Here is a 24,998-nt window from a genome sequence, read left to right as displayed (position 1 = left end):
GCAAACAAGGTGCTACCGAACAACTGAAGGTGGTCCCCGAAGTGCATTCTTGAATACACTCGGAAACTTGCACAAAGTTCGCTCTCCCCTCCTCATAAAACATGGCTGCGTGCTGAAAGAAATCACGACTGAGCCTTATAACCCTGACCTCGAAAGGATACGGGGTTAGTTTTGGCTTCCGCCTCTTGCTCTGCGTTGCTCAGTGACCGCACAGTTCTGGCACAAGAACTGCTGCGCCACAGCAGACAAGGGACGCGCGCCCTCGGAGCTGTCAGCCGGGAGCGGGAGCTCGCGGGGGAGCGGAGATGCGGAGTTAAGCTCTCTGGCAGCAGCGGCCCGAGAGGTTGGGAGGAGAGAGGGCCGGCCGAGAGAGGCCTGCGCGAGGCAAGCCGCGGCAGGCCGGGACAAAGCCCTCGCGGCCTCCACGCGTCGCCATGGCAGCGCGGGGTCTGTGCCCGACCGGATAGGCCCGCCCGGATAGGCCCGCCGGGCGCGCGCGGGGCCTTCTGGGAGCGCACGTCGCCGCCGCCTCTCCGCCGGTTTGAACTTGGCGGGCCCGATGTGGGCCGCCGGGCGGTGGGGGGCCGATTCGCCACCTTCCGACGCGCGGTCCTCAGCAGACTGCGGGTCCAGGTCTCGGCCCTCCTCCGGTTCCGTCTCCGTCCTCATGGCTGGCGCCCGGAGGCAGGGACTGGAGCCGGCGACTGTGTGCTCGCCGTCGCCCCCGCTGAGCTGCAGCAATTCCACCATGTCGCTGTTGTCTCCCCTCGGCCATAAGAGCTTCCCGTTCGACTACGACGATGGCGACGGGGAGGATGAGGAAGACGTGGACGAAGGCGCTCATGATTCACAGGCTAAGGTGGCGAGCCTGAGAGGAGTGGAGTTACAGGGGTACGTCAGGTAAACTCGAGGCCGCCGGCCGGTACAGCCCCTTTCAAGATTCCTTAGACCCTTCTAAGCACCTTCTTAGGCCCAGCCCCCTCCCAGCCTCTCCTCAGAGGCTCTGCAGGCACTTTCTCGGGAGGTGCTGCTCCTTTTTGCTTATCAAGAGTTGTGGGCCCATGAGCACGCATGCCTACAGATTTTCTATGATTCTTAATCTTTTTTTTTTTTTTCCTGAGAATATGATTTCTACAGTCTCACTCCCCAGAAAAACGTACCTACTGTCAAAAACAAAATTTTGCCACCATTTCGGGAATTTTGCGAGTATTCAAAAGTCAGATTGTGGACACCAGAACTCCTGTTCAAACCCTGAATACCAAAATTGATTACTGCGCCTTGGTAGTACCTGTAGTTGTTTTGGAAAAACCTGCTTGCCCGTGAAGTAGGTTGTAGTAAGCGGTAGGTATACATTTTGGGTCATAAATGAGGAGCTGCAGCCCAGCTTAGCAATGTCAACCTCAGCATCCACAGATAAGGTTGGATCTGGTCTAGTGCACTCAAAATTAACAGTAGAATAGAAATCATTGAATCAGAGAATGTTAGAACCAAATATATTATTAAAATCACCCCCATTTTTTTATTTCTACAATGACTCAGCAAACATCTAGTCTGTGCCATATACTAGTCTAGATACTGGGGACCATAAGCAAGATAGACGTGGCCTCTACTCATGAAATTAAAACCTAAATTAAGCTACTCATTTTACATATAACAAAACTGGCTCAGGATGCAGATAAAAAGTCTGATTTGAAGGCATATACCTAGTTATTAGCAGAGCTGGGTTTAGTACTGACGTAAATAGATCATGTTCTCTCTTCCCTAGGCTACATGGCTATTACTGGATATATAGAAATAAGAACAAAGGGCTTATCCCTGCAGGAATAACTTTCTGAGACAGGCTAAGTAATGTAGGACCCTTCTGGAATACACTCATACGTCACCTTCAGAAAACGTTTACAAGTTTCTGATTGTCAAGCTGTGTAAGGTACCATACAGGAGATCTCAGAAACAGACCAGAGAAACTATGCTTTAGGTGTAAGCAGCAACATAGCCCCCTTTAGTGTAAAGCATTCATACCCAGAGTGAATGAATGGAATATGGAACCATATGACATGACTCACACAGTTACAGCAATGAGTCTCTTAAGAATGAAAAGTAAAAGTAAGTACGTTGATGGGATTGGAGATCAGTAAGAGTAACCAAGCAAGCCACTTGTCCAGACTGGTCATAGCAACAACAGGCCTCTGATCAACCTGATAGTAGAACTTGATGATAGAGTTTCAGGAGTCCATTTTCATGTGGGTCTTTGTAGGCATTCTTCAGGATTGAGTTGGTCTCAATGATTTTTAAAATAATTTTAAGGCTTTGGAAAATATCTTTTGAGTCTAATCAACAGGACTGAGCAATGTAGGTACAGTTTAGCAACCTACGGAATGATGGCTATCAAAACCACAGCTCAGCTGCTGAGACCTTGCATTAGCTTCCAGGAGTCAAACCCCTAACCAAACAGCACTCAGGAGAAGAGCCAGACATATTTTTTTGTCTCACTTTAGCCAAAGCCCAAATGAGCTGGTAGCATCCCAGGCTTAAGGCTGCCTTCCTTATTGCAACCTTATCATAGGTCATTCCCTGTGAGTCTAAGGGATAGGATATGGCCTGGAAGGAATGCAGGAGTTGATAGGCCTTGTGTATGGCAAGTGTCCGATGCATTTTAGGTGTTCAATAAATATGTGCTGAATGAATGTCTGGTTCCCACTCCTAGAGAACAGATAGATGCAGTGGTTGTCTTCAAATGCTCCAGAGAACATAGCATTTCCTTTCAGGAAGATAAATGTTTACAAAATTTCATCAGTCATCCTCCCTACCTCTAACCTTTAGTGGGCACCCTTGGCAGTTTGGGGATGATGCCCACGGCCTCGTCCCTAGTTCCAGGCCATGGGTATTCTCTCCATGGAGCAGGGAGTAAACCCATAGCTGTTTGGGATTTTATGCCTTTTGTCCATTGTTCATCAGCCACAGAGATAGACTCAGGTATCAAGTGTGCATGGTGATATGAGCTCCAGGTAGTTTATGTGTACCTAGAGCCATGCTTAGGGGATGCATGGACCTTCAAGTGTGTTGGACAGGACTGAGATGAAACTCACAGCTGACCTCAGATGATGACAAGTATTTTCTTGGAGTCTTTTATAATAAAGCCTTGGGCCTTCTGTTCATTCAGTTCTATCCTGGTTTTAATATGACTATCCATTAAGAAAACCATGCCTTAATAAATATTTTAGTCATAAAAAGCTGCTTACTGAGCATCTCTTGATTATGGGTAAATCTATAGTGTATATGCTATCATTTTTCTAGTGTATACGCTATCATTTGTTAAAAATATTAAGGTAAGGAATTTAAGATTTAAAATGTCATTTTTAGAAGATTTTATTTATTCATTAGAGCATGAGCAGGGGGTGGGGTAGAGAGGTAGAAACAGACTCCCCGCCAAGTGGGGAGCCTGATACGTGGCTTAATCCCAGTACCCCAAGAGAATGACCTGAGCCCAAGGCAGACACTTAACTGACTGAACCACCCAGGTGCCTCTAAAATGTCATTTAAGAAAAACAAACAAACCTCTAATTGTGCTCTTTCAACAAACATTTTTTAGGGAGTTACTATATTCTAGGCCCTAAGCTAGACTCTTGAAATAAAAAAAATGAGTTAAAACATGCTTTCTGTTTGTAAGGAATTCATAGCCTATGGCAGAGATGGACAAGTGACAGAAAGCCCAAGGTACTCAGTCCAGATTTTTTGCAGAGTTTTACTATGAGGCAATAAAGATTAATGCCTGAGTTGAATCTTAAAGGAAGAGTAGGAATTAGCCATATTCCTCCTTCTCCTACTGAATGACATGTAGCAAATACTTACTGAGTGCCCAGAATCTGTCTGCATGCTTTAACATAGACTGTCTCGTTCAGTAGTCCACGTGAGGTAGCTTCTGCTGCTATTTCCATTTTATAGATGAGAATGGAGGCTTAAATAAGTTAAGAAATGTACTTAGCCAGGAAGAAGCAGGTAGAGATTCACCCAAAATGTTTTATTCCCAAATCTAAGCTCTTGCATGGCTACATGTGGAGATGGAAGCATTTCGGTTTTTAGACAAAGCTACAGAGCACAAGGGTGTGGCACATTCATCAGTCTGCTTAAGTTCAACAAAACCAAAATAGTCCAGGTCAGCCACTGACATAAGAAGAGGCTGGGAAGATAGACAGCAGGTAATTCATGGGTGTCAGACTGTGGAGTTTGGATTTCATCTTGTGCGCAAAGGAGCCGCAGAAGAACTTTGAGGTAGGGAATGATGGAAGGATGCATTTGAAGAATGAATGTGACAACAGTTGTGGAAAATGGTTTGAAATGGGGAAAAAGGTCAGTTATGTCCAGACAGTGGTTGTAAGGTTGGAGAAGAGGAGAATGGCTTGAGAAAATGGAAAGAAGTAGAATAGACATGACTAGGTAATCATGTGGGTGTGGGTGGTCGAGGGACTAAATCCGGACAGGGCACAGGAGGAGTTGCAGGTCTGGGTTGCTGACAGAGCTAGCTGGGTAGGTATTGGTACTCTTCACTGATGTAAGATTATAAGATGAGGAGTAAAATTTTTCTTGGTGGAAAGGGTAGTGGATAGAGGGTAAGAGATGATTAGATTTGGTTGTCGCTGATTTATAGTTAAGTGGGGCAGTCTGTTGGATGGTTGGAAAGAAGTCTGGAGCTCAGGAGAAAGATCTAGCCTGGAATGACAGATCATCAGTACCTAGTGATAGTTGAGACTGTGGAAGCAGATAAAGTCTGGAGAAGGAAAGATGTGTATGAGAAATAAACAATACATTAGCAGTGTCTTTTTCCTACTAGAATAGCGACTGCAGGAGGGCATGGGTGAATGAAGAAAGCTGCAGAAGAAAATGAGTAAACTGAAGCTATGAGGTCAAAAAAGTTGTGCAGGGTGGAGGGAGAGGCAGTTGGTGGCCTGAAGCGGGAATGTTAAAGAGGAAGAGGAGCTGAGTCTATAAACACCTGGGCCCTAAACAACCTTTCTTTCCTTGGGTCCTAATGGTCCACTTTTGCTCAGTTTTATGAGGCTTGTGTATCTGGCTGAGGCCCAGTATTTCCCCACCCCCTTCTCTTGAGCTTGTGTGAGTAGTTACTTTTCCGTGTACCTGGAAGAGACGGACTAACAGAGGTGCACACGGGAGATGCACTAACCAAAATGGAGAGTTGTAGACACCCTGTTTGAAGAATGGGCAAAAAGGAGTCAACTAAAACGTTAAGGAATACTAGAGCCATATTTTTTTGGTAACTTTATTTTAAGAGAATTTCAAACTTAGAAAAAAGTTGAGAGTTTCTGGGGCACCTGGCTGACTCAGTTGATAGAGCATGGAATTCTTAATCTCAGGGTTGTAAATTCAAGTCCCATATTGGATGTAGAGATTATTTAAAAATAAAATCTTAAAAGAGGCGCCTGGGTGGCTCAGTCGTTAAGTGTCTGCCTTTGGCTCAGGGCATGGTCCCAGGGTCCTGGGATCGAGCCCTGCATTGCCCTTCCTACTTGGCAGAAAGCCTGCTTCTCCCTCTCCCATTCCCCCTGCTTGTGTTCCCCCTCTTGCTGTGTCTTTCTCTGTCAAATAAATAAATAAAATTTTAAATAAAATTTTTTCTTAATCAAATCTTAAAAAAAAAAAAAGAATTTCTGTTCATCTTTCGCCCAGAATCCTTAATTATTAACACATAACACATTTTCTCTCTATATATACAAATATTCTTTTTTTCCTCTGAACTATTTAAGGGAGGAAAGGGAAAAGTCTGCTTCAGGATATGATTAGGGTCATGTGTTATAATTAGTTGTCCAGATAAGATATTTTTAAGAATAAAAAATTCTTGTCATTGAGGCAAATGGACTGGGTCTGAGTTTTCCCAGTGGGTTTTTAAATAGTGTGATTTTAGATGATGAAGGAATTCCAAGGCAGTTTGATAGATAAACTAATTCAAATATTAGACTTCTTGTTCATGATTTTTTAAGTGTATGTTTATAGATAATTCATATATGTGCATTTATAAAAATCACAATATTGTAAATATATTATTAAATTCTGCTTTCACTGTATGGTTAAGTGAATGTATAGCCAAAGAGTTTTGAGTGCAAATGCTATGTGTTCTGTCTTTTGGAATAGTGTGGTTGAGTCAGAAGATCGCCAAGAAGAACAGAAACAGGAGCGCCTACCAGAAAGCAGCCTGACGCCATGGGAAGTGTGGTTTGTTGGCAAAGAAAGAGAAGAACGTGACCGTCTGCAGCAGAAAGCTCTGGAGGTAAAACTAGACAGTATCCTCTTTGCTTAATCTATGAGTTCACAAATTAGAGCTGCTATCAAAATTAAAATGTTAGTGTTAAATGGCTACCAGACACATGGAAAAATGTTTGTCATCATTGGCCATCAGGGAAATTCAAATCAAAGCCACATTGAGATACCACCTACACCAGTTAAAATGGTCAAGATTAACAAGGCAGGAAACAACAAATGTTGGAGAGGATGTGGAGAAAGGGGAAACCTCTTACATTGTTGGTAATAGTGCAACTTGGAAGACAGTGTGGAGATTCCTCAAAAATTTAAAAATAGAGCTACGCTATGACCCAGCAATTGCACTACTGGATATTTACCCCAAAGATACAGATGTAGTGAAAAGAAGGGCCATATGTATCCCGGTGTTCATAGCAGCAATGTCCACAATAGCCAAACTGTAGAAAGAGCCGAGATGCCCTTCAACAGACAAATGGATAAAGAAGATGTGGTTCATATATACAATGGAATATTACTCAGCGATGAGAAAGGATGAATATCCAACTTTTGAATCAACATGGACAGGCCTGGAGGAGATTATGCTGAGTGAAATAAGTCGATCAGAGAAAGTCAATTATCATAGAGTTTCACTTACTTGTGGAACATAAGGAATAACATGGAAGGCATTAGGAGAACGAAAGGGAAAGTGAATTGGGGCAAATCAGAGGGAAAGATGAACCATGAGAAACTGTGGACTCTGAGAAACAAACTGAGGGTTATAGAGGGGAGGGGGGTGGATGGATGGGCAAGCCTGGTGGTGGGTATTAAGGAGGGCACATATTGCATGGAGCACTGGGTATTGTACATAAACAATGAATCTTGGAACACTGCATCAAAAACTAATGATGTATTTTATGGTGACTAACATAACACAATAAAAAAAAAATACCCTAAAAAATGTTAATGTTATTATCCCTCAAAAACAAAATTTTTTTCATTTATTTGTGTCAGTTTGCTATGTCCATTTTAATAACTCTTATTGTAAAAATAATACATGTTCACTGTAAGAACATTTGGAAAATATAGCTAAGCATAATTAAGAAATTAAAATCTCTAATTTCATCACCTAAAGGTAACCATGGTTAATATTATTGCATATAGCTTTCCAGATTTTCTTCTGTGTATATTTAAAAAAAAAAATCTGGGGCACTTAGTTGGCTCAGTGGTTAAGCGTCTGCCTTTGGCTCAGGTCATGATCCCAGGGTCCTGGGATTGAGCCCTGCATCAAGCTCCCTGCTCTGCTTCTCCCTCTCCCACTCCCCTGTTTATGTTCCCTCTCTCACTGTGTCTCTCTCTGTCAAATAAAAAAGTAAATATTTTTTAAAAAATCTACAAATGTGTAAATGAAGACACATACAATAGAGCTTTACTATATACACATTTAACTAAAGTAAATGCAACTGCATTTATTTGGTAAATTTTTTTTTAAAGATTTTACTTATTTGACAGAGAGACACAGCAAGAGAGGCAACACAAGCAGGGGGAGTGGGAGAGGGAGAGCAGGGAGCCCTATGTGGAGCTCCATCCCAGGGCTCTGGGATCATGACCTGAGCTGAAGACAGACGCTTAACCGCTAAGCCACTCAGGTGCCCCTACTTGGTAAAAATTTTTTAAAAAAGATGCCAAAATGAAATAGAGACCGGAATCAAGCCCTGTATTACTCAGAGCATGTGCCCTAGAGTGAGTGAGGGTGGGGAGATGGGAATCTGGTGGGCTTTCAGGGTTTTTCAGTTCTCTGTGCCAACCTGCCTTGCTTATTGGACATCTCTGTGTTTGTGATTGTCTCTGAACTCTCACTCTTCAAATTCAAAAAAGTAGTGTGATAAACATTTTCACATGAATCCTTCATTTTTTAACTCTTACTATTTGCTGTTGAGAAACTAGCAACGAAAGAGATTTGGATGATTTGGCATCCCGTAGTATCCAGACTCACTATCTGAATTCTTCCTATCTGACCACAGAACCCAAGTAGATTTGAATGGTGAGGGGTATATTTTGTTTCTAGGGAAACAGGATCAAACTTCTTTGTAAACTTTTTTCTGCCTGTTACACTGTTAATATATTTCTATATCATTAAATATTTTTGCAACATCATTTCTAAATGGCTGGCTAAGATTATTAAAATATATTTTAAATGTATTAGCTATAGAGTGCCTGGGTGGCTTGGTCAGTTAAAAGTCCTACTCTTGATTTCAGCTTAGGTCATAATCTCAGGGTTGTGAGATCAAGTCCCTTATTGCACTGTGCACGAGGAGTGGAGTCGGCTTGAGACTCTCCCTTTCTGTCTGCTCCTCCCCTCATGTGCACCTGTGCATGTGTGCTCTCTCTCTCTATCTGTCTCAATAAATAAATAAAATCTTTAAAAAATATAGATATAATATTTAATTGGTTAATTGGTTCACTATTATCATATATTTAAGTTTAATCTATTAGTAACTATGTTGCCATAAATATCCTTGGATCTGAAGCATTGCCCTCCATGATCTTCCTTGGAATAGGTTTTTCATACAGTTTTGAAACTCATTATTTCTGTGATGCATTTTGAACTAGATAGGCAGTCACATATTCAGGAGGCTTGGCATGATTCAAATGACTGTAGAAACCAGTGCATTCTGTTATTTCCCTATTGCATGATGTTTGTATTCTAAGAAATAAATTTATTCCTGGAAAAGTACACAGTAGTACTTGTTTCCTCTTAGAAGGGCAGAGTGCTTGAGAAAGACCTTAAGATTTGATGCCAGGCAGGCATGTTTAAACTTTTTTGCTTCAATTACCTGTCCATACAATAAGAATAAAAGTAATACCTATGTCACATGACTTTTGTGCGGTTTAAATGAGACAAAATATTGTGACTGATATGTTTTATTAGTGTTGTTACTGATATCATTGCAATCATAGCCTTCTTAAAGGTTTTTCATTTATTTTCAGGATTAGTGTGTATTATTGAGACCCCATACTCTTATCTCAGCCTCAAATTTTAATGTTACTAATTTCCACTATTTAGTGCAGTAGCTTTCAAAATATTTTGTTCATGGTGAGAAGTTTGTTCATGGTGAGAAGTCTACTTTGCTTGTCACATATAAATCTATACATTTATGTATATTTACACGTACATATATTTGTGCAAAACCGGGTATGCTGTTCTTTCTTTCCTTTTTTTTTTTTTTAAAGATTTTATTTATTTGTCAGAGAGAGGGAGAGAGGGTGAGCACAGACAGACAGAATGGCAGGCAGAGGCAGAGGGAGAAGCAGGCTCCCTGCTGAGCAAGGAGCCCGATGTGGGACTCGATCCCAGGACACTGGGATCATGACCTGAGCCGAAGGCAGCTGCTTAACCAACTGAGCCACCCAGGCGTCCCCTTTCTTTCCTTTCTTGTGTTTTGTTTTGTTTTTAAAGGGCAGTCATAACCCACTGAATTGGTTTTGGACTCACAGTTTGGAAAACACTGATCTAGTGAGCCGTTGGTAAAGTGGGGTTCGGTTTATAGTATTTAGCTTTATCTCTGACCTCGCTAGAATTCACTTGTTACATTAAGGAAAGGAAAACCACTAAAAGTCATTTTTAGAGTTAGCATACAATAAAAGAAGCTAATTAAATTACAAGAAATTCATAAGGGAGCCTGGGCTTTGGAGTCACACAGAACAAGGCCGAAATTTTAGCTGTGTGACCTTGGGAAAGTTATCCACATCTCTGAGCCCCCAGTCTCTTTATAAACCAGATTTTAGAGAGGTAGTCCTAGAGTGGCTAAAAGCAGAAATTCTTGCGGTGTATTTCCTGGATTCAAAACATGGATCTTGGTCATATCCTTAAACTTGCTGTGCCTCAATTTCTTAATCAACAAAAGGGGAAGAATAATATTTACCTCATAGTGTTGTTAATGAGGGCTAAGTCAGCATAAGGATACAGCTTAGTATATAGGACATTCAATGAAAACTCTTTGTTGTTACATGTTAAAGCAGATGGTAATAATAACTACTGAAGATAAGTTTTTGAGAACAGATTGAAATAATGAATTTGAAGTCCCTGCCGCGATCATTAAGCATGTAACAGAGTGTAATTAGTTGAAAGATTAAAATTTCTTCATGTATTTAGTAGTTTGAAATTTCTTATGGCTACATCATTACTTAACTTTAAAGCAATTAAATATTTTAGCATAAATCTTAGCCTATCAATCATGCCAGAGATCTCATAACTTATAGGCCAACTACTCACTTTATAAGTTTATCTTGTGACTTTATGGTATTCACATTTTTTCATGCCTTTTCCTTGTTTTAGTTTCTAAGTGATGCTTTTCTTATTCTTCTGTCCTAATTTCCTGCATTTCTAATTTGTTTATAAATCATATCATTAAAAGCATAGATTATTAACCATAAAGAACAGTTCATCTTAGATTCCTACTGAGGGCCAGAAAGTAGCTGCCAACATTTCATTTCCTGGCAAAGCTGGGACGGGTCCTGCTTCCTTCAGTTTTCAAGTAATAATGTTTTTTTTCCATAATATCAAGGTATATTATAGAAATAAATGGGTCAGACTTAGTATTTAATTTTGAACTTACCCCGGTTTTCTTATTTTCTTCCTTGAAAACTTAAAGGAAAATTCAAAGGATAATTGGGTCATTAAAAAGATCATCTCTTCTCATAAACTGTATTTCAGCAACAGACATTTAGACAGACATTTGTTTCAGACATCTCTAAGATTGAGTTAAAAATTATTTTTAAAATATTTTTAAATTTTTTAAAAATTATTTTAATCCATCAAAATTACCTGCTTACAAAATTTTTTACATTTGTGACTAATGTTGAATGACAAATATAGTAAATGTTGAACATTAGTATTATAAAAACTAGCATATTGGTTTTGTAGATCATATATGTTTTTATATTTAAATTTCTTTTTTTTTTTTTAAAGATTTTATTTATTTGACAGAGAGAGAGATCACAAGTAGGCAGAGAGGCAGGCAGAGGGAGAGGAGGAAGCAGGCTCCCTGCCGAGCAGAGAGCCCGATGCGGAACTCGATCCCAGGACCCTGAGATCATGACCTGAGCTGAAGGCAGAGGCCCAACCCACTGAGCCACCCAGGCACCCTTTATATTTAAATTTCTATTATTTAAAAAAATTCTCTAGCAGACTGCCATAAATTCTCTATAATCTTTGGTTAATTCTAATTTTTAACATTTGCTTTAACATTTTAATACAATCTGTTCTAAATTATAAAAAAATGATTTAGTTTGTGAATAATCCAGGTGCTTTTTTCTTTTTTTTTCCTAATCCTGCACAGGACCATTTCATTCATCAGCCCTTAGCAAAGAAGTAGGGCAGGGTTTAAAGCTGGTGAAACTCAAAACTGTCTCTTTTCCTGATTGTTACCTTCAGTGATAAAAAGTTCTTTGAAAGTCAGCAAAAGCTATTGAAATAAAAATATATGGTTAGGATCCTCTTTGGATTTTGGTTTTCCATAATCAAGTGTTCACTGTGTGTGAAAATAGCTATAATCCTATTGAAACTCCAGTGGTCTCCCAGAAGACATACTAGGGGCCTTGTGGGAGAGGGTGCTGGCTGTGTCTGGAAGAGGCGTATCCTGGTGGTAAACAGGTGGAGGCATTCAGGCTGGGAATTCTGAGAGGTGATGCCTTGTGTATTGGGGGGCAGGGGTTGTGTCTCAGAAAGGGATGTATATTCTGTGACAGCAAATTACTTGACCAGACTTCCTGAGAGCAGAGCACAATTTGGGTCAGTTTTGCATTTTCTAGGTGCTTTTGACCTTTCATCTTTAATTCTTATGTCAGCTAAAATTTTTGAACACAAAGTATCCTTTTTTCCCCCTGATTTTTGAATTTAATTATGTGAAGAATCTTAAAAGGGTATATAAATATAATCAATCATATTATTAGTTGTATGTTTTTTTTTGTTTTTTTTTTTTTAAAGATTTTATTTATTTATTTGATAGATCACAAGCAGGCAGAGAGGCAGGCAGAGAGAGAGGAGGAAGCAGGCTCCCTGCTGAGCAGAGAGCCCGATGCGGGGCTCGATCCCAGGACTCCGAGATCATGACCTGAGCCGAAGGCAGCGGCTTAACCCACTGAGCCACCCAGGCGCCCTATTAGTTGTATGTTTAAATAATCACTTTCCTTCATAATAAGTCTGTTTTGGAAAATTTTGGATATCTGATTGTCAGAACTGTATCTTGCCTTTCATACACACATAATTCTTCTCAGACCTTCCCCTCACAATTCCTACACCATGGCAATCTCCTACTAGTCGGCTCCCTCAGAGATGTTTTACTCCTTTCAAGTGCAGTCTGCAGCTTTAAGGGTTCAGAATCATTGCCTTTGTCATGTATTCCTGCTTCATAGTGTTCAATTCACTCTGCCTGTCTCAAAAAGATTTTTTTCCCATCTAGTTAGTACTACATTCTGATTTTCTAGTTGTCCACCCCCCACCCCCAGCCTACTCAAGCCATCTCCTTACTATCTATTTCTGACTGCCCTGGTCCGCACTATTTCTCATGTCATCTTCCCTTCCCTTCCCTTCCTTTCCCTTTTCTGAAATGTTATACACAGCTCCTCACAATGTAGCGCTTTAATTCTTTTATGTATGTAGAATCGCATTAGATTGGAGACGTTTGGAATTTCATCTGTATCTAGTTTTTGCTATCTTTATAGTAGACACTGCATCCAAAAAGCATTAAGTGAATAATCAAGGCATAGTCTCTGCAGAGGTCATGAAAAAAATCCCTTTAAAAACCAGATGGATATTTTACTTTGTGAGGGGTAGAGGGGTGTATAGTGTTTAAAAGTTGGAAGACTTTCTGAATGAGTCAGGGCAGCTATTATCTGTGCAGCAGAATTTTAGAATGAGAGGTCATGGAAGATAGGTATCCTGTGACCAGTTCTAAAGTCCAAAAGATTTGTTCTTGGTGTCAAGTTTTATCTTCATTTCATTGAACACACTGGAATTATCTGAGAGTTGAAAAATTGGCTTTCCCACTAGCACCCTCAGGTGCTAGGTAGTAAGTCTTTGGGAAAGGGAGGGATGGGGAGGAGGAGTGAGGTCCAATGAAAGATATATAAAAGTATCTGATTATTAGTATCTAAGGAGAGAGAAGAAAAATAACCAGTAATTATGGCAGTAGAGTCCTAGGAGTCTAGTTTGAACAGCATTCTCAACTAATGCAGTAATTTAACTGATGAGTGACAGAGTGGTGGCATTCAGCTCGAAGTTTTATTTGGCCATACCTTCTACATTCTTTCTCCTGAGGAAATGCCCAAACGTGTAGATTCGAGTGACAGCAAGGCAGTTAAATAATCTGGGATATGAATGTGGTTTTGTTTTACACTCCAGAAGCTATAAAATCAGTGAAGAAAAATCTGGATTCTTTTTTTTTTTTTTCTTTAAGAAAATTGAATAGTTTCTTTACATTTCCTCTTTGATTAACCTTGAATCAAAATTTTAATTTAGGGATTATTTAACTCCAATCCTTTATCTGCATTACGAATCTAGAAACTTTCTATAACTTAAAAAAGTTGCAATTCTCTTGAGCTTCTGCCAATAGCGTACAGTGATGCCAAAATTTATGTGTGGGAAAGTTGTTTTCAATGAGAGTTATTTAGCTGAAATTTAGTCTAAGAAACTAGTGTTTTGCTGCCAAGTAATTATTTGCATTTTAAAAAAATGACTTACAGTTTTTACCAATGGTTTCTTTTCATCATAGACTGGTTACTTATGTAAGTTATTGTCACTAACAGTGTATTTTCTATAAAGGAAATTATATTCTTGTTTAATTTGGTTAATATCAGCCTTGTTTTTAATAGGTGATTTGAGTACTTCTATTAAATGCTACCTTTGTTTGAATAAAAACCTGTAGGAATTAAATCAACAGCTAGAAAAAAGAAAAGAAATGGAAGAACGTGAAAAAAGAAAGGTAATTGCTGAAGAAAAGCACAAGGAATGGGTTCAGAAAAAGAATGAACAGGTAAGGAGGAAAAAAATTTGCACCCACATATTGACAGCTCTTTTTCAAAGTTTTTCTTTTCATTCCTCCTCATAACCAAGTTTTTTGTTATTTTCTCTCAGATTCATTCTTCCACTTGATTTTTTTCCCCTACATTCATGGACATTTATGAAGTCTCTGTCTTCTACCCTTTGTTCTCTTCTTCTCTTCTTTTTCGCTCATGTGGCTTCCTTGTTTCTTGCTGTAAGTAGTCACAGATTCTGTATCTTGGCCGGACTTCCTGGGGTCTTGGACTTCTATCTCTTAGGTTGACAGGTACTTCTGAGGCTGCAGATCTATAACAATCCATTTTTTGCCCATTTTCCTTTGATTGCTATTACGAGTACTACTGTCATCTCAGTCACCTAGGCATTATCAGAGTTATTCTGTTGTTTGTGCCTTCCCCTCATGCCACCTTTCCTTTATTGTCAGCACTCTCCTGTTTATGATCTCTTCCTGTCTGGTCTCATTATATCTTTCAACTTATTTACTGCTTATTTCCCCTACTCGATGTAAGCTGTATAAGACCAGAGACTTTTGTCTTTTTTATTCAGTTCTCCAGCAGCTAGATCAGTGCCTGACACATAGTAGATACCCCCAAATATTTGTTGAGTGAATGAATCCATTCTCTGTGGCTTTGCCAGGCCGATTTTGCTGAAAAAATCAAATGTCATTCCCCAGTTCAAGATATATTTTTTATGATTCCCTACAGTCCTCCAAATAATGTTTTAACAATTCTGGCCTGGCTGGTTAAAGATCTTCTAGTCTGCTCTCTGAGCCATGTCTTCTTCCACCTGTGGTTCTCTTCATCTTATGCTTCTTACTGGCTTTCTTTTGGGAGCACACATAGGATAATCATGAGCCATTTCTTTGAGTATTGGTTTTACTGGAATTTTGGGGGAGGAAAAATGTTATTTTCATGTTAAAGCAAGATAGATATTTAATGGGAACAGAATAAAAATTTTATGTTATTTTTAATATACACAGGAGATTTCAGAGAAATCCCAAGCAATAGACTGTGCTCCCCACTCTCCAGGGATATGTATTCATGAGAAATTTTGAAAACATTTCCATTCTGTTTCTCACTTCCTTATTTTTTTATATTATACTTCATCAGCATGGAATTTCATCATATCCTCCACCCTACCTTTCCTTTTATTATCCAACTCAAAGTATTTCCTACATGAATCATTCACTGATCACATGCTAGAAATAGAAACTCTTTCCTTCTCTGAATCCTGGTTCAGTTTATATCACTTTGTATTTTGTATCTATTTTGTTGCTATTTTGGATTTTGTATACACAAAATCTTTAACAACTTTGTAATTTTAAGAATTTTTAAGGGTAGGAATTATTTTTTATATTACTTTCTATGTAAGATCTAGCATCATGCTTTATAATGCAGTAAACATTTGTTATTGGAATGAGTAAATAAATCTATTATCTTTCAGTTTTAATACATTCTTTTATTGGATCACAAATTAGAAATTTTGAGAATACCTCTCTTTTTATCTGTTTGTTTTGTAATTTTCACATATTTAGAATGGTATTGATTTTATTATTTGATTCAATTTTATGAGTTTAGTTAGATGTTTAGAGCATAAGACAGAATCTTAAATTTTAATTCTAATTGTCCTTAACATTATTGAATCTAATGCTCAGTGGCATTAGTAAGAGTACCTGGTCAATAATTTCGGTAAGTTGAAAATGACATAGCTTCCATCATCCAGGTATTGTAAGAAGGAAATTGGCTGGAAGTGTGTGTGTTATAACTGTAAATGTATTTGTTCTTTATTTCAGAAGTAAATCATTATTATTTATTAGTTTGCTTCATTCCATAATACTGTAAGAAAGTTCTTTGTGAATCAGTGCCCAAATCAGAATAAGTCTGTGTGACTATTTGCAAGGTCTATGTGATATTTTGTACAGTTTATAGCCATAAAACCAGTTTTACATGTATAGAATAGTATGATCTCTCCTCTAAAAGCTTCTCTTATCTTTTAACTCCATTAAGCTCATTTTACCATGCCAGTCAAACATAGTTGTTATTTGTCTAAGAATGTAAGATATTGCGAAGAGATGATATAGTCTCTATTTTAATTAGTGTCAGTAGATCTAATCCAGGTACTTGAGAAAAAAGTTTTGTTTTTTTTTCTTTTGGTCGGAAATGGTTTGTCCTGACACAAATCACCAATTATTGAAAGCAAGATTCCATAAGTATGAGTGAGAATGGTTCAAAAATAAGCTCTGAGAATTTAAATTTATTTATTTTGCAGACCTCTTGTGCAAGTTAAGGAATAATTGATTACTCTATTTTTTTTTTTTTTTCCTTTCAGACCTATCAGATTTCCTCTTTCAGTCTCAGTTAGATTTACCTCTCTTTGTAAAGACTGCTTTCCTGGTTCTTCTCTTCCCGTCTGGCATCTTTGTTTACATTTCATGGTGTGTGGTCCCTGCTGCCTCTAGCTTCATTCACATTTTAGGTATATCTGTGGCATAATTTTCTCTGCCTTCTAGCAAAAACAATCAGACAAAAAGAATTTGTATATCCATTAGCAAAGTCGGTTTCTCTAATGTGACACTAAATTGTTAAATCATTTTCAAATAAATGGCTTATCTTATCTGGTACTCTTACATTTGTGTGGCCATACTAATTCATTTTTCTAGATTTTTTTTTTTTTTACAGTGTGTTATCACATATGTTATGAAAGGGCCTTCTTTACCTTCACTGTTTTCAGAAATATCTAAAAATAAAATTACTTTTAGTTCTCAAAACATGGAACTGATTTTTCGATGTAAAAAGTTCAGGTTGACAAAACGTATGATAACACTTATCCAATGCATCATTCATACATTCAACACTTTTACTCTGTTCCAGATACTACTGAAGGAACCAAAATAGAGGTTTTGACACTTTAGGTACCCAGTTATTTTGTTAGTTTCCTTTAGTTACAAGAAACAAAGGTTCTCTCAGGGCCGTGTCTTAAAAAAGGGAAGATTTATTGTGCTCTGTGTGGTATAGAACTGGAGTGCCAGAAAATCTGAAGCCACTTAGTAGCTGGCTGCTCTGTCTTGGTGCATCCCTCTGAGTGCCTGCTCTCCTCTCCTTGTGCTAACGAAAAACATTCTGTTCTCTCTTCTCCAGCTTAAATTCTACAGAAAGTCTTTTTGATGTTTTAAAAGAAACTTCATTGAGCTATAATTTACATACAGTAAAATAACCCTATCTTAATTTGGATGAGGTTTGACGAACTTATATGCCTGTGGAATAAACATCACTACAGTAAGATAGAGAATATTTCTGTGACTCCAAAAAGATCCCCCTGCCCCTTGGCATTCAAGCCCTGTTGCCACCCGCAACTAGTCCCAGCTCCAAGAAAACCATTAGTCTACTTTCTTTCCCTGTGGATTAGATTTACCTTTTCTCGAATTTCATTTAAATGGAATCGTAGAATATATATTTTTTGCATTGGGCCTCTTTTGTTTTTAAAATTTGCTCTATTAAGATTGTACCTTTTTATTGTTGAGTAGCAGTAACCATTCTGTGGAGTATTCTGTGCAGTAACCATAAATTGTATATCCATTTACCAGTTGGTGGAAAAATGTGCTGTTTTCAGTTTTGGGATATTACAAATAAAATTTTATGACCACTTATGTACAAGTTGTGCTGTGGACATTAGTTTTCATTTCTTGGTTAAATGCTTAAGAACTGAATTGCCAGGTTGTATGTTAAGTATGTGTTTAAAAGAAACTGCCAAACTGTTTTTTAATATGCTTGTATCATTTTATATTTTCACCACTATTATATGAAAGTTCCCGTTGCACCACATCCTTTCCAAACTTGATATTGTCTTTTTCAGTTAAGTGACTATGTGGTGGTATGTTATTGCTGTTTTAATTTTCATTTCCCTGAGATCTAATGATATTTAGCATCTTTTCATAAGCTTGTTGTATTAACCTGCTAGGGCTGCCATTAAAAAATTCCACAGACTGGGTGGCTTAAACAATGGAAATTTATTTTCTTACAGTTCTGGAGGCTGGAAGTCTAAAATGCAGGTTATCAGTGAAGGTTTCTCCTGAGGCCTCTTTACTTGGCTTGCAAGATGGATGCCTTCTCTCTCTACCTTCACAAGCCCTTCTCTCTGCATGAATATCCCTGATGTCTCTTCTTCTTATAAGGACACCAGCCCTATGGAATTTGAACCCTACCCTTAGGACTTTAATCACCTTCATTACCTCTCTAAAAGTCCTGTCTCCAAATATAGTCGCTTTGAAGGTTAAGGCTTCAACATAAGAATTTTGAGGCAATTCAGTATGTAATGCTATCAACCATTTCTACATCTCATTTCCCGTTTTTGTTTTGTGCTTAATTTTTTTGTGGAAGAATTGTATGTCTTATTTACAAGTTGCATGTTTTCTTTTATATTCCTTTAAGTCCTGTCACATGTATGTATTGCAAGTATTTCTTCCCATTTAATTTCCTTATAGAAATTCCTATTTCTTGACCCTTTTCTCTCCCTTTGATCTAGTCCTGTGCCAGTACCACACTACTCTGTTACTGTAGTTTTATAATTATTGAATTTATAATTCTTCTAATCAGATCGTGTAAATCTTCCATCTTTCTTCTTCTGTTTCAGAATTGTTTTTAGTTATTCTGTGTCTTTCCATATATAATTTAGAATCAGCTTATGAATTTCTCTGATCATGTTTGCTTTAATAATACCTGACACTATTGTGATTTCATTAAATATATAGGTCATTTTGGAGAAAATTGCCATCTTAGTAATATCAAATTTTAAATCTATAAACATGATTTTTCTTTCTATTTATTTAGGTCATCTTTAGTTTCTCTCAGTAGTGTTTTTTAGTTTTCAAGGTATAGTATTATATATCTTTCATTAAATGTATCTCTAAAAATTTCAAGTTTTTGATAATGAGAATAGTTATCTTATCTCATCCCTATTAGTATATTTGACTTCCATGCCTTGTTTTGATATCAGAACAATACTGGATTCTTAAAATGAGTTTGGATGTATTCCTTTTTTCCTCTATTTTCTGAAATACTTTGTGTAGTAATTGGTATTATTTCTTCCTTAAACGTGTGATGAAATCTGGCAGTGAAGCTATTAGAGCCTGGGGTTTTCTTTGTGGGAAGGTTTTAAATTCTGAATTATTTTTACAAGTAGAACGTTATTCAGATACTCTATTTTCTTTTTGAATCAGTTTTGGAAAATTATATATTTTAAGGAACTTTGGCATTTCATTTAAATTGTATTAATTGACACAAAATTATTCTTAACATTCATTTTGGTGTCTGTATGATCTGTGATCTGCCATTTACCACCTGTGTGAATTTAGGCAAATGACTTACCTTCTTTGTGCCTCATTTCCATATTTGTAAGTTGAGATTATAATAGTGCCTACCTCATATTGTGGTTATAAGAATTGATATAGTACATATGTATAAGGTATATACAAAAGGAATAAAAGGAGTCAGCACTCAATAAATGTTAGCTGTTATAATGGAAGACAACATAGGGACTGGATGACTCCTTGTTGTTGAGGTTGTGGAGGAGTCTCATGAGTCAGACAGTGAGTGAAATATACTACAAGATTGTTTTTAATCTTGTAGCTTTTCTGACAGTATGAAGTAAAGTCCACTATTGTTTTAATGGAAATTGTGTTCTCAGCAAGAAAGGATTCCTTGTTGCAGCTGTTGGTTGACCAGCAAGACAGAAGTACACATAGCATCTTGGGCTTTAATTTTTTTTTTTTTTTTTTAAGACTTATTTATTTGTTTGAGAGAGAGAGAAAGCAGTGGGGAGGGGCAGAGGGAAAAGGAGAGAAGCAGTGGAGCTCTACATGGGGCTCGATCTCACGACCCTGAGATCATGACCTGAGCTGAAACTAAGAGTTGGTCACTCAACTGACTGAGCCACCCAAGTGCACTGGGCTTTGATTTTTAAAACCAGTCTTTCCTGTATGGCATCTGATGTATATTCTATGGAACTGGTGTTTGTTACTTGGGTGTTAATTGAATTACTTACATTAACATAGTCTACAAGATGCTTTCAAGGGAAGAATTTTTTTCTTCAATCATATTTCTTCTGCTCCATGAAGGTAATGCATCTGGCATTTGTACTGCATACACTTAGGCCTTGAAAATTATTTTCTAAACCTTTAATAAGGAGAGTAAGCTATGTTATTGGTTTATTTAGAATATAGGTGGGTTGGTAAATTATATTCTGAATGAAAAGGAGACAAACATTGGTTACAGTCAGATTTTTTCTTTAAAGGGCCAGATAAATAGTTTGGGCTTTGTAGCCCATACAGTCTCTCTTGTAGCTCTTCAACTTGCTGTTGTGGTGCAAAAGCAGCCACGGACAATAAATGTATGAATAAATGGGTTTGGCCATGTTTCAGTAAAACTTTATTTACAAATACAGGACCATATTTGGTCTGGGGACCATAGTTTGCTACCTCTGGTCTGTGTAGAACTTATAAGAATTATGTAGCTAGAGATTTGTCTGTATGTGCCCTTATAACAGTATTTAATGTTATTTTTTTTGTGCTGTGTACCTCACATATGACAAAGATTTTATCTAAGTATTTGTATTGACAAACTGTCAGGAAATGTACATATATGGCTTCTACTTTAGAGTGAAGGTAAACATCTACTATAAAATACAAGATTTAGAACAGTCTAATGGGTTGTAATTTCTGTTCATTAAGCAACAAATCTTTATTAGCACCTACTGTTTACCTAGTACTGTCACAACCTCTGAGTATACTTCGGTGGGCAAGGTCTTTGTTACTGTCCTCATGAAATTTATAGCAAAGCTGGTAGACTACAATTGACCAGGCGATTGCAGGTATGTTACATATTTTCAAAAGCTACATTGTATCAACCACTATGTTACCATCTCTTTTAAGAAATAACTGAAGTTTAGAAAATTACTGCATATAACACTCCTTGCTTATATGGGCATAATTACAGATAATGCAATTGAAATTCTTTCATTTTTATTTAAGAAAAGAAAAGAAAGGGAACAAAAAATTAATAAGGAAATGGAGGAAAAAGCAGCAAAGGAATTGGAGAAAGAACATTTGAAAGAAAAGGCAAAAGAAAAATACCAAGAATGGTTAAAGAAGAAAAATGCTGAAGAATGTGAAAAGAAGAAGAAAGAAAAGGTATTTATATTAAAGTAACCAGTTGGAATATATGGCTTTAGTGTTCATATGTGCTAACTATATTGTATAAAAAGTTTCTAATAGAAAATAGGCACCACTTTACCATAAAACAAAGACATGAAACTATCCCTACTTCTTTATACTATGTGGAAGTTTCAGAAATGAATATGCACTTATGGCTTTTTCAGGTTGAAAAATATTTATAAGCTTGTTGATACATTTGCAGTCAGGTTCAAACTTTTTTTCATGGTTTATGCTTTTAAATATTTTTTATGCACTTTTATGAAAGTCTTATTACATTGTAAGTTACTGTTCCATTTTAAAACTGCAAATTGCATTTTTCCTTCTTGGGTTTGATGTCTTGTGTAGAAGCAGCCACCTTTAGATTACATCCCTGATCATGTTTAATTTTCTTTATCAATTTATAGAAATATGATTTAGTATTTATGATCAGTAAGCCATTGGGGTAGGAAGCTATTGGGGAAGAAGAGTCAAGGGAATTTGAATAGAATTTTTAGTTACAGAACATCACTAGAGATTCTTTGCTCTTGTCATCTTAAGGAAAAAGAAAAACAACGGCAAGCTGAATTACAGGAAAAAAAGGAAATAGCAGAGAAAAGGTTTAAGGAATGGTTGGAACATGCAAAAAATAAACCTCGTCCAGCTGCAAAGAGCTATGGTTATGCCAATGGAAAACTTACAGGTTGGTTTTTATGTTATGTGGCTTAGATAAATATGGTTTACAGCAGCAAATATTATACATTATGTTTCCTTTTGACATAAATAGATATGTGTAAAATTCATTTTTCTTTCAAATTACTATTTTTTGGAAGATTATAACACACTATGTTCCTATAGAGATACTACAAATCTTTTGTCATTCTCTTATAAATTAGATATATTGTAAAGGCAGTAGTTGCAAAACTGCAAAGTAATGATTTCTGCCAGTAAGAAACATGTAGAACTTTCTTATGTTTTTGGTTTTTGAAGCCTTCATGAGGATATATTTAAGAGATCATTTTTCCTCCCGTTCTTCTAACCATCTCTGAGGCTGAGCTTCCAATGTCTTTGGTACATTCCTTTTGCAGGGTGGAATACTAGGCAGCACATGAACCCGACACAAAACCGGTTGGCCTTTAGGCTTGCTCTGATTATAAATGGCAGTGCATGTTTTTCTTTGTACTTCATGTTGGAAGCTCATACCTTGCTGACAGCTGCCTTCACTTGTTTAAGTGATTTATTATTAAAAATACCCCATTCTGTTCTGTTCACACAATAGAACATATTCCAGACTTTGTTTTGACCATCTTGGTGAAGTGTGTGTTGACATATCTATGCAGTCAAAGTGGGTTGCCAGTGTCTGAACAACACATTCCTGCTGTCAGGGTTTAGGCCTCTCCTACGTGTCACAAAAGTCATCCATTACAGCTATTAGGCACTAGGCATGGTCTGCTCCTTGCTTTCTCTTTTTCTGTTTGAAAAAAAGGAATAAGCAGTGGTTTTAACCCAACAATTGATTAGTACAGTTAAAACTTCAGGTGGGAATATATGTATTGACTAGAAGTTGTTTGCTACAATAACGGGTTATTTTATCAAATTTGGCATTTTTAATGAGTTGTTCTAATAAACATTTGTCTGCAAATGCTCTACTACTTTTAATAATCAAAATTACAGGGATAGTATGTAATCAGATTAATTTGATTGATAATAATTTAGAATTTCAGTGATTCTGAACAAGAGTTTTGATTCACTTTAGCTATAATGCAATATACCTTTCTTTTCTCTAAAATTCAGTGTCTGACTAGGGAAAACTAGTACACAAACAATGGTTTCCTAGACTGAGTTAAGAAAATGAAGATTTTGATCAGTTTAAGCGTTCTAAAAGTGATTTCTTAATAAAATTTTTATATGAGTTTTTATTTATGTAGATTTTGACAACACTCTTTGGACTTAGAATTATCACTTATATTTTAATTTTTACTGCAGTACTTACTGTATTTGAAAAATGTTACTTGTTTGAAAATATATTAGAGCTCAAATTTTAAAAGGATTAAATTGGCTTGTCAGCGATATTTTTGCCCTTTTGATACTGTAACATTTTTCTAGGAATTTAAAAATAAGTAGTTTCTTTGATCTCAAGAAGTTTTTTCTTGTTTTGTTTTGTTCTGACTTTTTTAATAATTTTAGATTTTTACAGTGGAAATTCTTATCCAGAGCCAGCCTTTTATAATCCAATTCCATGGAAACCCATTCATATGCCTCCTTCCAAAGAAGCTAAGGACCTATCAGGAAAGAAGACTAAAAGGCCTGTGATAAGTCAGCCACACAGGTCATCATCCTCTCTGGTGGTTCAGAAAGCCAGAAGCAATCTTTGCCTTGGAACTCTGTGCAGAATACAAAGATAGTGGATGTGGGAAATTGCATGCTTTTTCCTGAAGCTATTTAATTTTAAAAAGTAGAATCGTTTTTATTCCTCAGTCAACAGCTCAGCATTTGATTTGATTATTGGCACTTTCCCATTTTTGCATTTGTATATGTTGTCCTTAGAGCTAATTGAAGATCTTTTATACATTTTCATTTTTATAAGTGCTTCAAGGTTGATCTTGGCATTTTGTTTCCCAGGATAAGTGACTGAATATCTAACAATTGTGTTTATATTTAGCTTGTATTAAAACTACATTGTAATGCCAATAAAACCAACATTTTGTGTTGTGTTCTTTCATACTCTGTGTTTGTGTTTATGAACATAGTAAGATTAAGCTTAAATTGTTCAGACAAGCATTTCTAAACTGCATGCTCAGGATAACTCTTAAAAGAATTTAAATGGGTTAGACTCCTACAGTAATCAAAAACAGTCTTTGTTGATAACTTTTGGTGTATTTTCCTTTGTAAATATTTTAAAATGTTTTTAAATAACCAACTAGAGGCATGTTTTGTAACAAAGAAATGAGGGTTGAGTTTTGAAACGTAAATTTTTAAACGTTACTATATGCTCTGGATCTTAGATGGTATGAAACACTAATGATATTTTGCTAAACTTTATACAAATACTTATACATTAAGTATAATTAGGTGGTTAATTTTGAAATTAAGATTATCAGTACATTATTTTTTAATGTTAAAGTTTAAGTGGCATTTTATTAAAGCTGAGATCATATTAGTAAATACATATTAAGTAAGGAAGGTTCAAAGGATTACAAAAATAGCACTCAGCACTTTTATTAAATTTTAAAACTTTGTATCTTTTTTTAGGAACCATCAAGAAATGAAGATTTGTTGTGACAATATAAAGTTCAGTAAGTTCATTTAAAAGTGATACCTATTTAGAACATACTCCATGTTTCTGCTAGTTTAGTCATCTGTCACATTTCCGGTGATGAATGTACAGTGGTGCTGACCAACACAAAGAAGCAGGAGTAAGATCTTGGAAGGGTGTTCACGCCATCAGAGATCTGGGAAAATTCACTTCCAAGCAGAGAACAGTTTGAGAGGAGTCAGTAGGTGTCT

At 37.0% G+C, this 24,998-nt stretch overlaps 1 protein-coding gene across 3 annotated transcripts; it reads left to right on the top strand.

The window, feature by feature from the left end:
• The first annotated feature begins 473 nt into the window (after positions 1-473).
• CCDC34 (coiled-coil domain containing 34) lies at positions 474-24,187 on the top strand. 3 transcript variants are annotated; one of them, XM_032881241.1, is made up of 6 exons: positions 474-891; positions 6,145-6,280; positions 14,175-14,282; positions 21,333-21,491; positions 22,053-22,194; positions 23,679-24,187. In XM_032881241.1, exons 1-6 carry the CDS (start codon positions 560-562, stop codon positions 23,894-23,896), a joined length of 1,095 nt encoding a protein of 364 aa, XP_032737132.1. In that variant the 5' UTR covers positions 474-559; the 3' UTR covers positions 23,897-24,187. The 3 variants fall into 3 exon arrangements, with proteins under 3 accessions (XP_032737132.1, XP_032737131.1, XP_032737133.1); XM_032881240.1 differs by having other exon boundaries at positions 474-900; XM_032881242.1 differs by lacking the exons at positions 21,333-21,491; positions 22,053-22,194; positions 23,679-24,187 and having other exon boundaries at positions 474-900; positions 14,175-14,357.
• Positions 24,188-24,998: the final 811 nt, after the last annotated feature.

Source organism: Lontra canadensis, unplaced genomic scaffold, assembly GCF_010015895.1.
Source record: "Lontra canadensis isolate GAN:19392208 unplaced genomic scaffold, GSC_riverotter_1.0 scaffold74, whole genome shotgun sequence".
Taxonomy (NCBI): domain Eukaryota; kingdom Metazoa; phylum Chordata; class Mammalia; order Carnivora; family Mustelidae; genus Lontra; species Lontra canadensis.
This window is presented reverse-complemented; position numbering and strand designations above follow the sequence as displayed.

Bases quoted from the DNA above. Each gene is read 5' to 3' on its own strand.
- CCDC34 (XM_032881240.1), top strand. From the start codon at position 560: ATGTGGGCCGCCGGGCGGTGGGGGGCCGATTCGCCACCTTCCGACGCG. The intron at 6,281-14,174 runs GTAAAACTAGAC...AAAAACCTGTAG, and splicing joins TGCAGCAGAAAGCTCTGGAG to GAATTAAATCAACAGCTAGA. The intron at 21,492-22,052 runs GTATTTATATTA...TGTCATCTTAAG, and splicing joins AAAAGAAGAAGAAAGAAAAG to GAAAAAGAAAAACAACGGCA.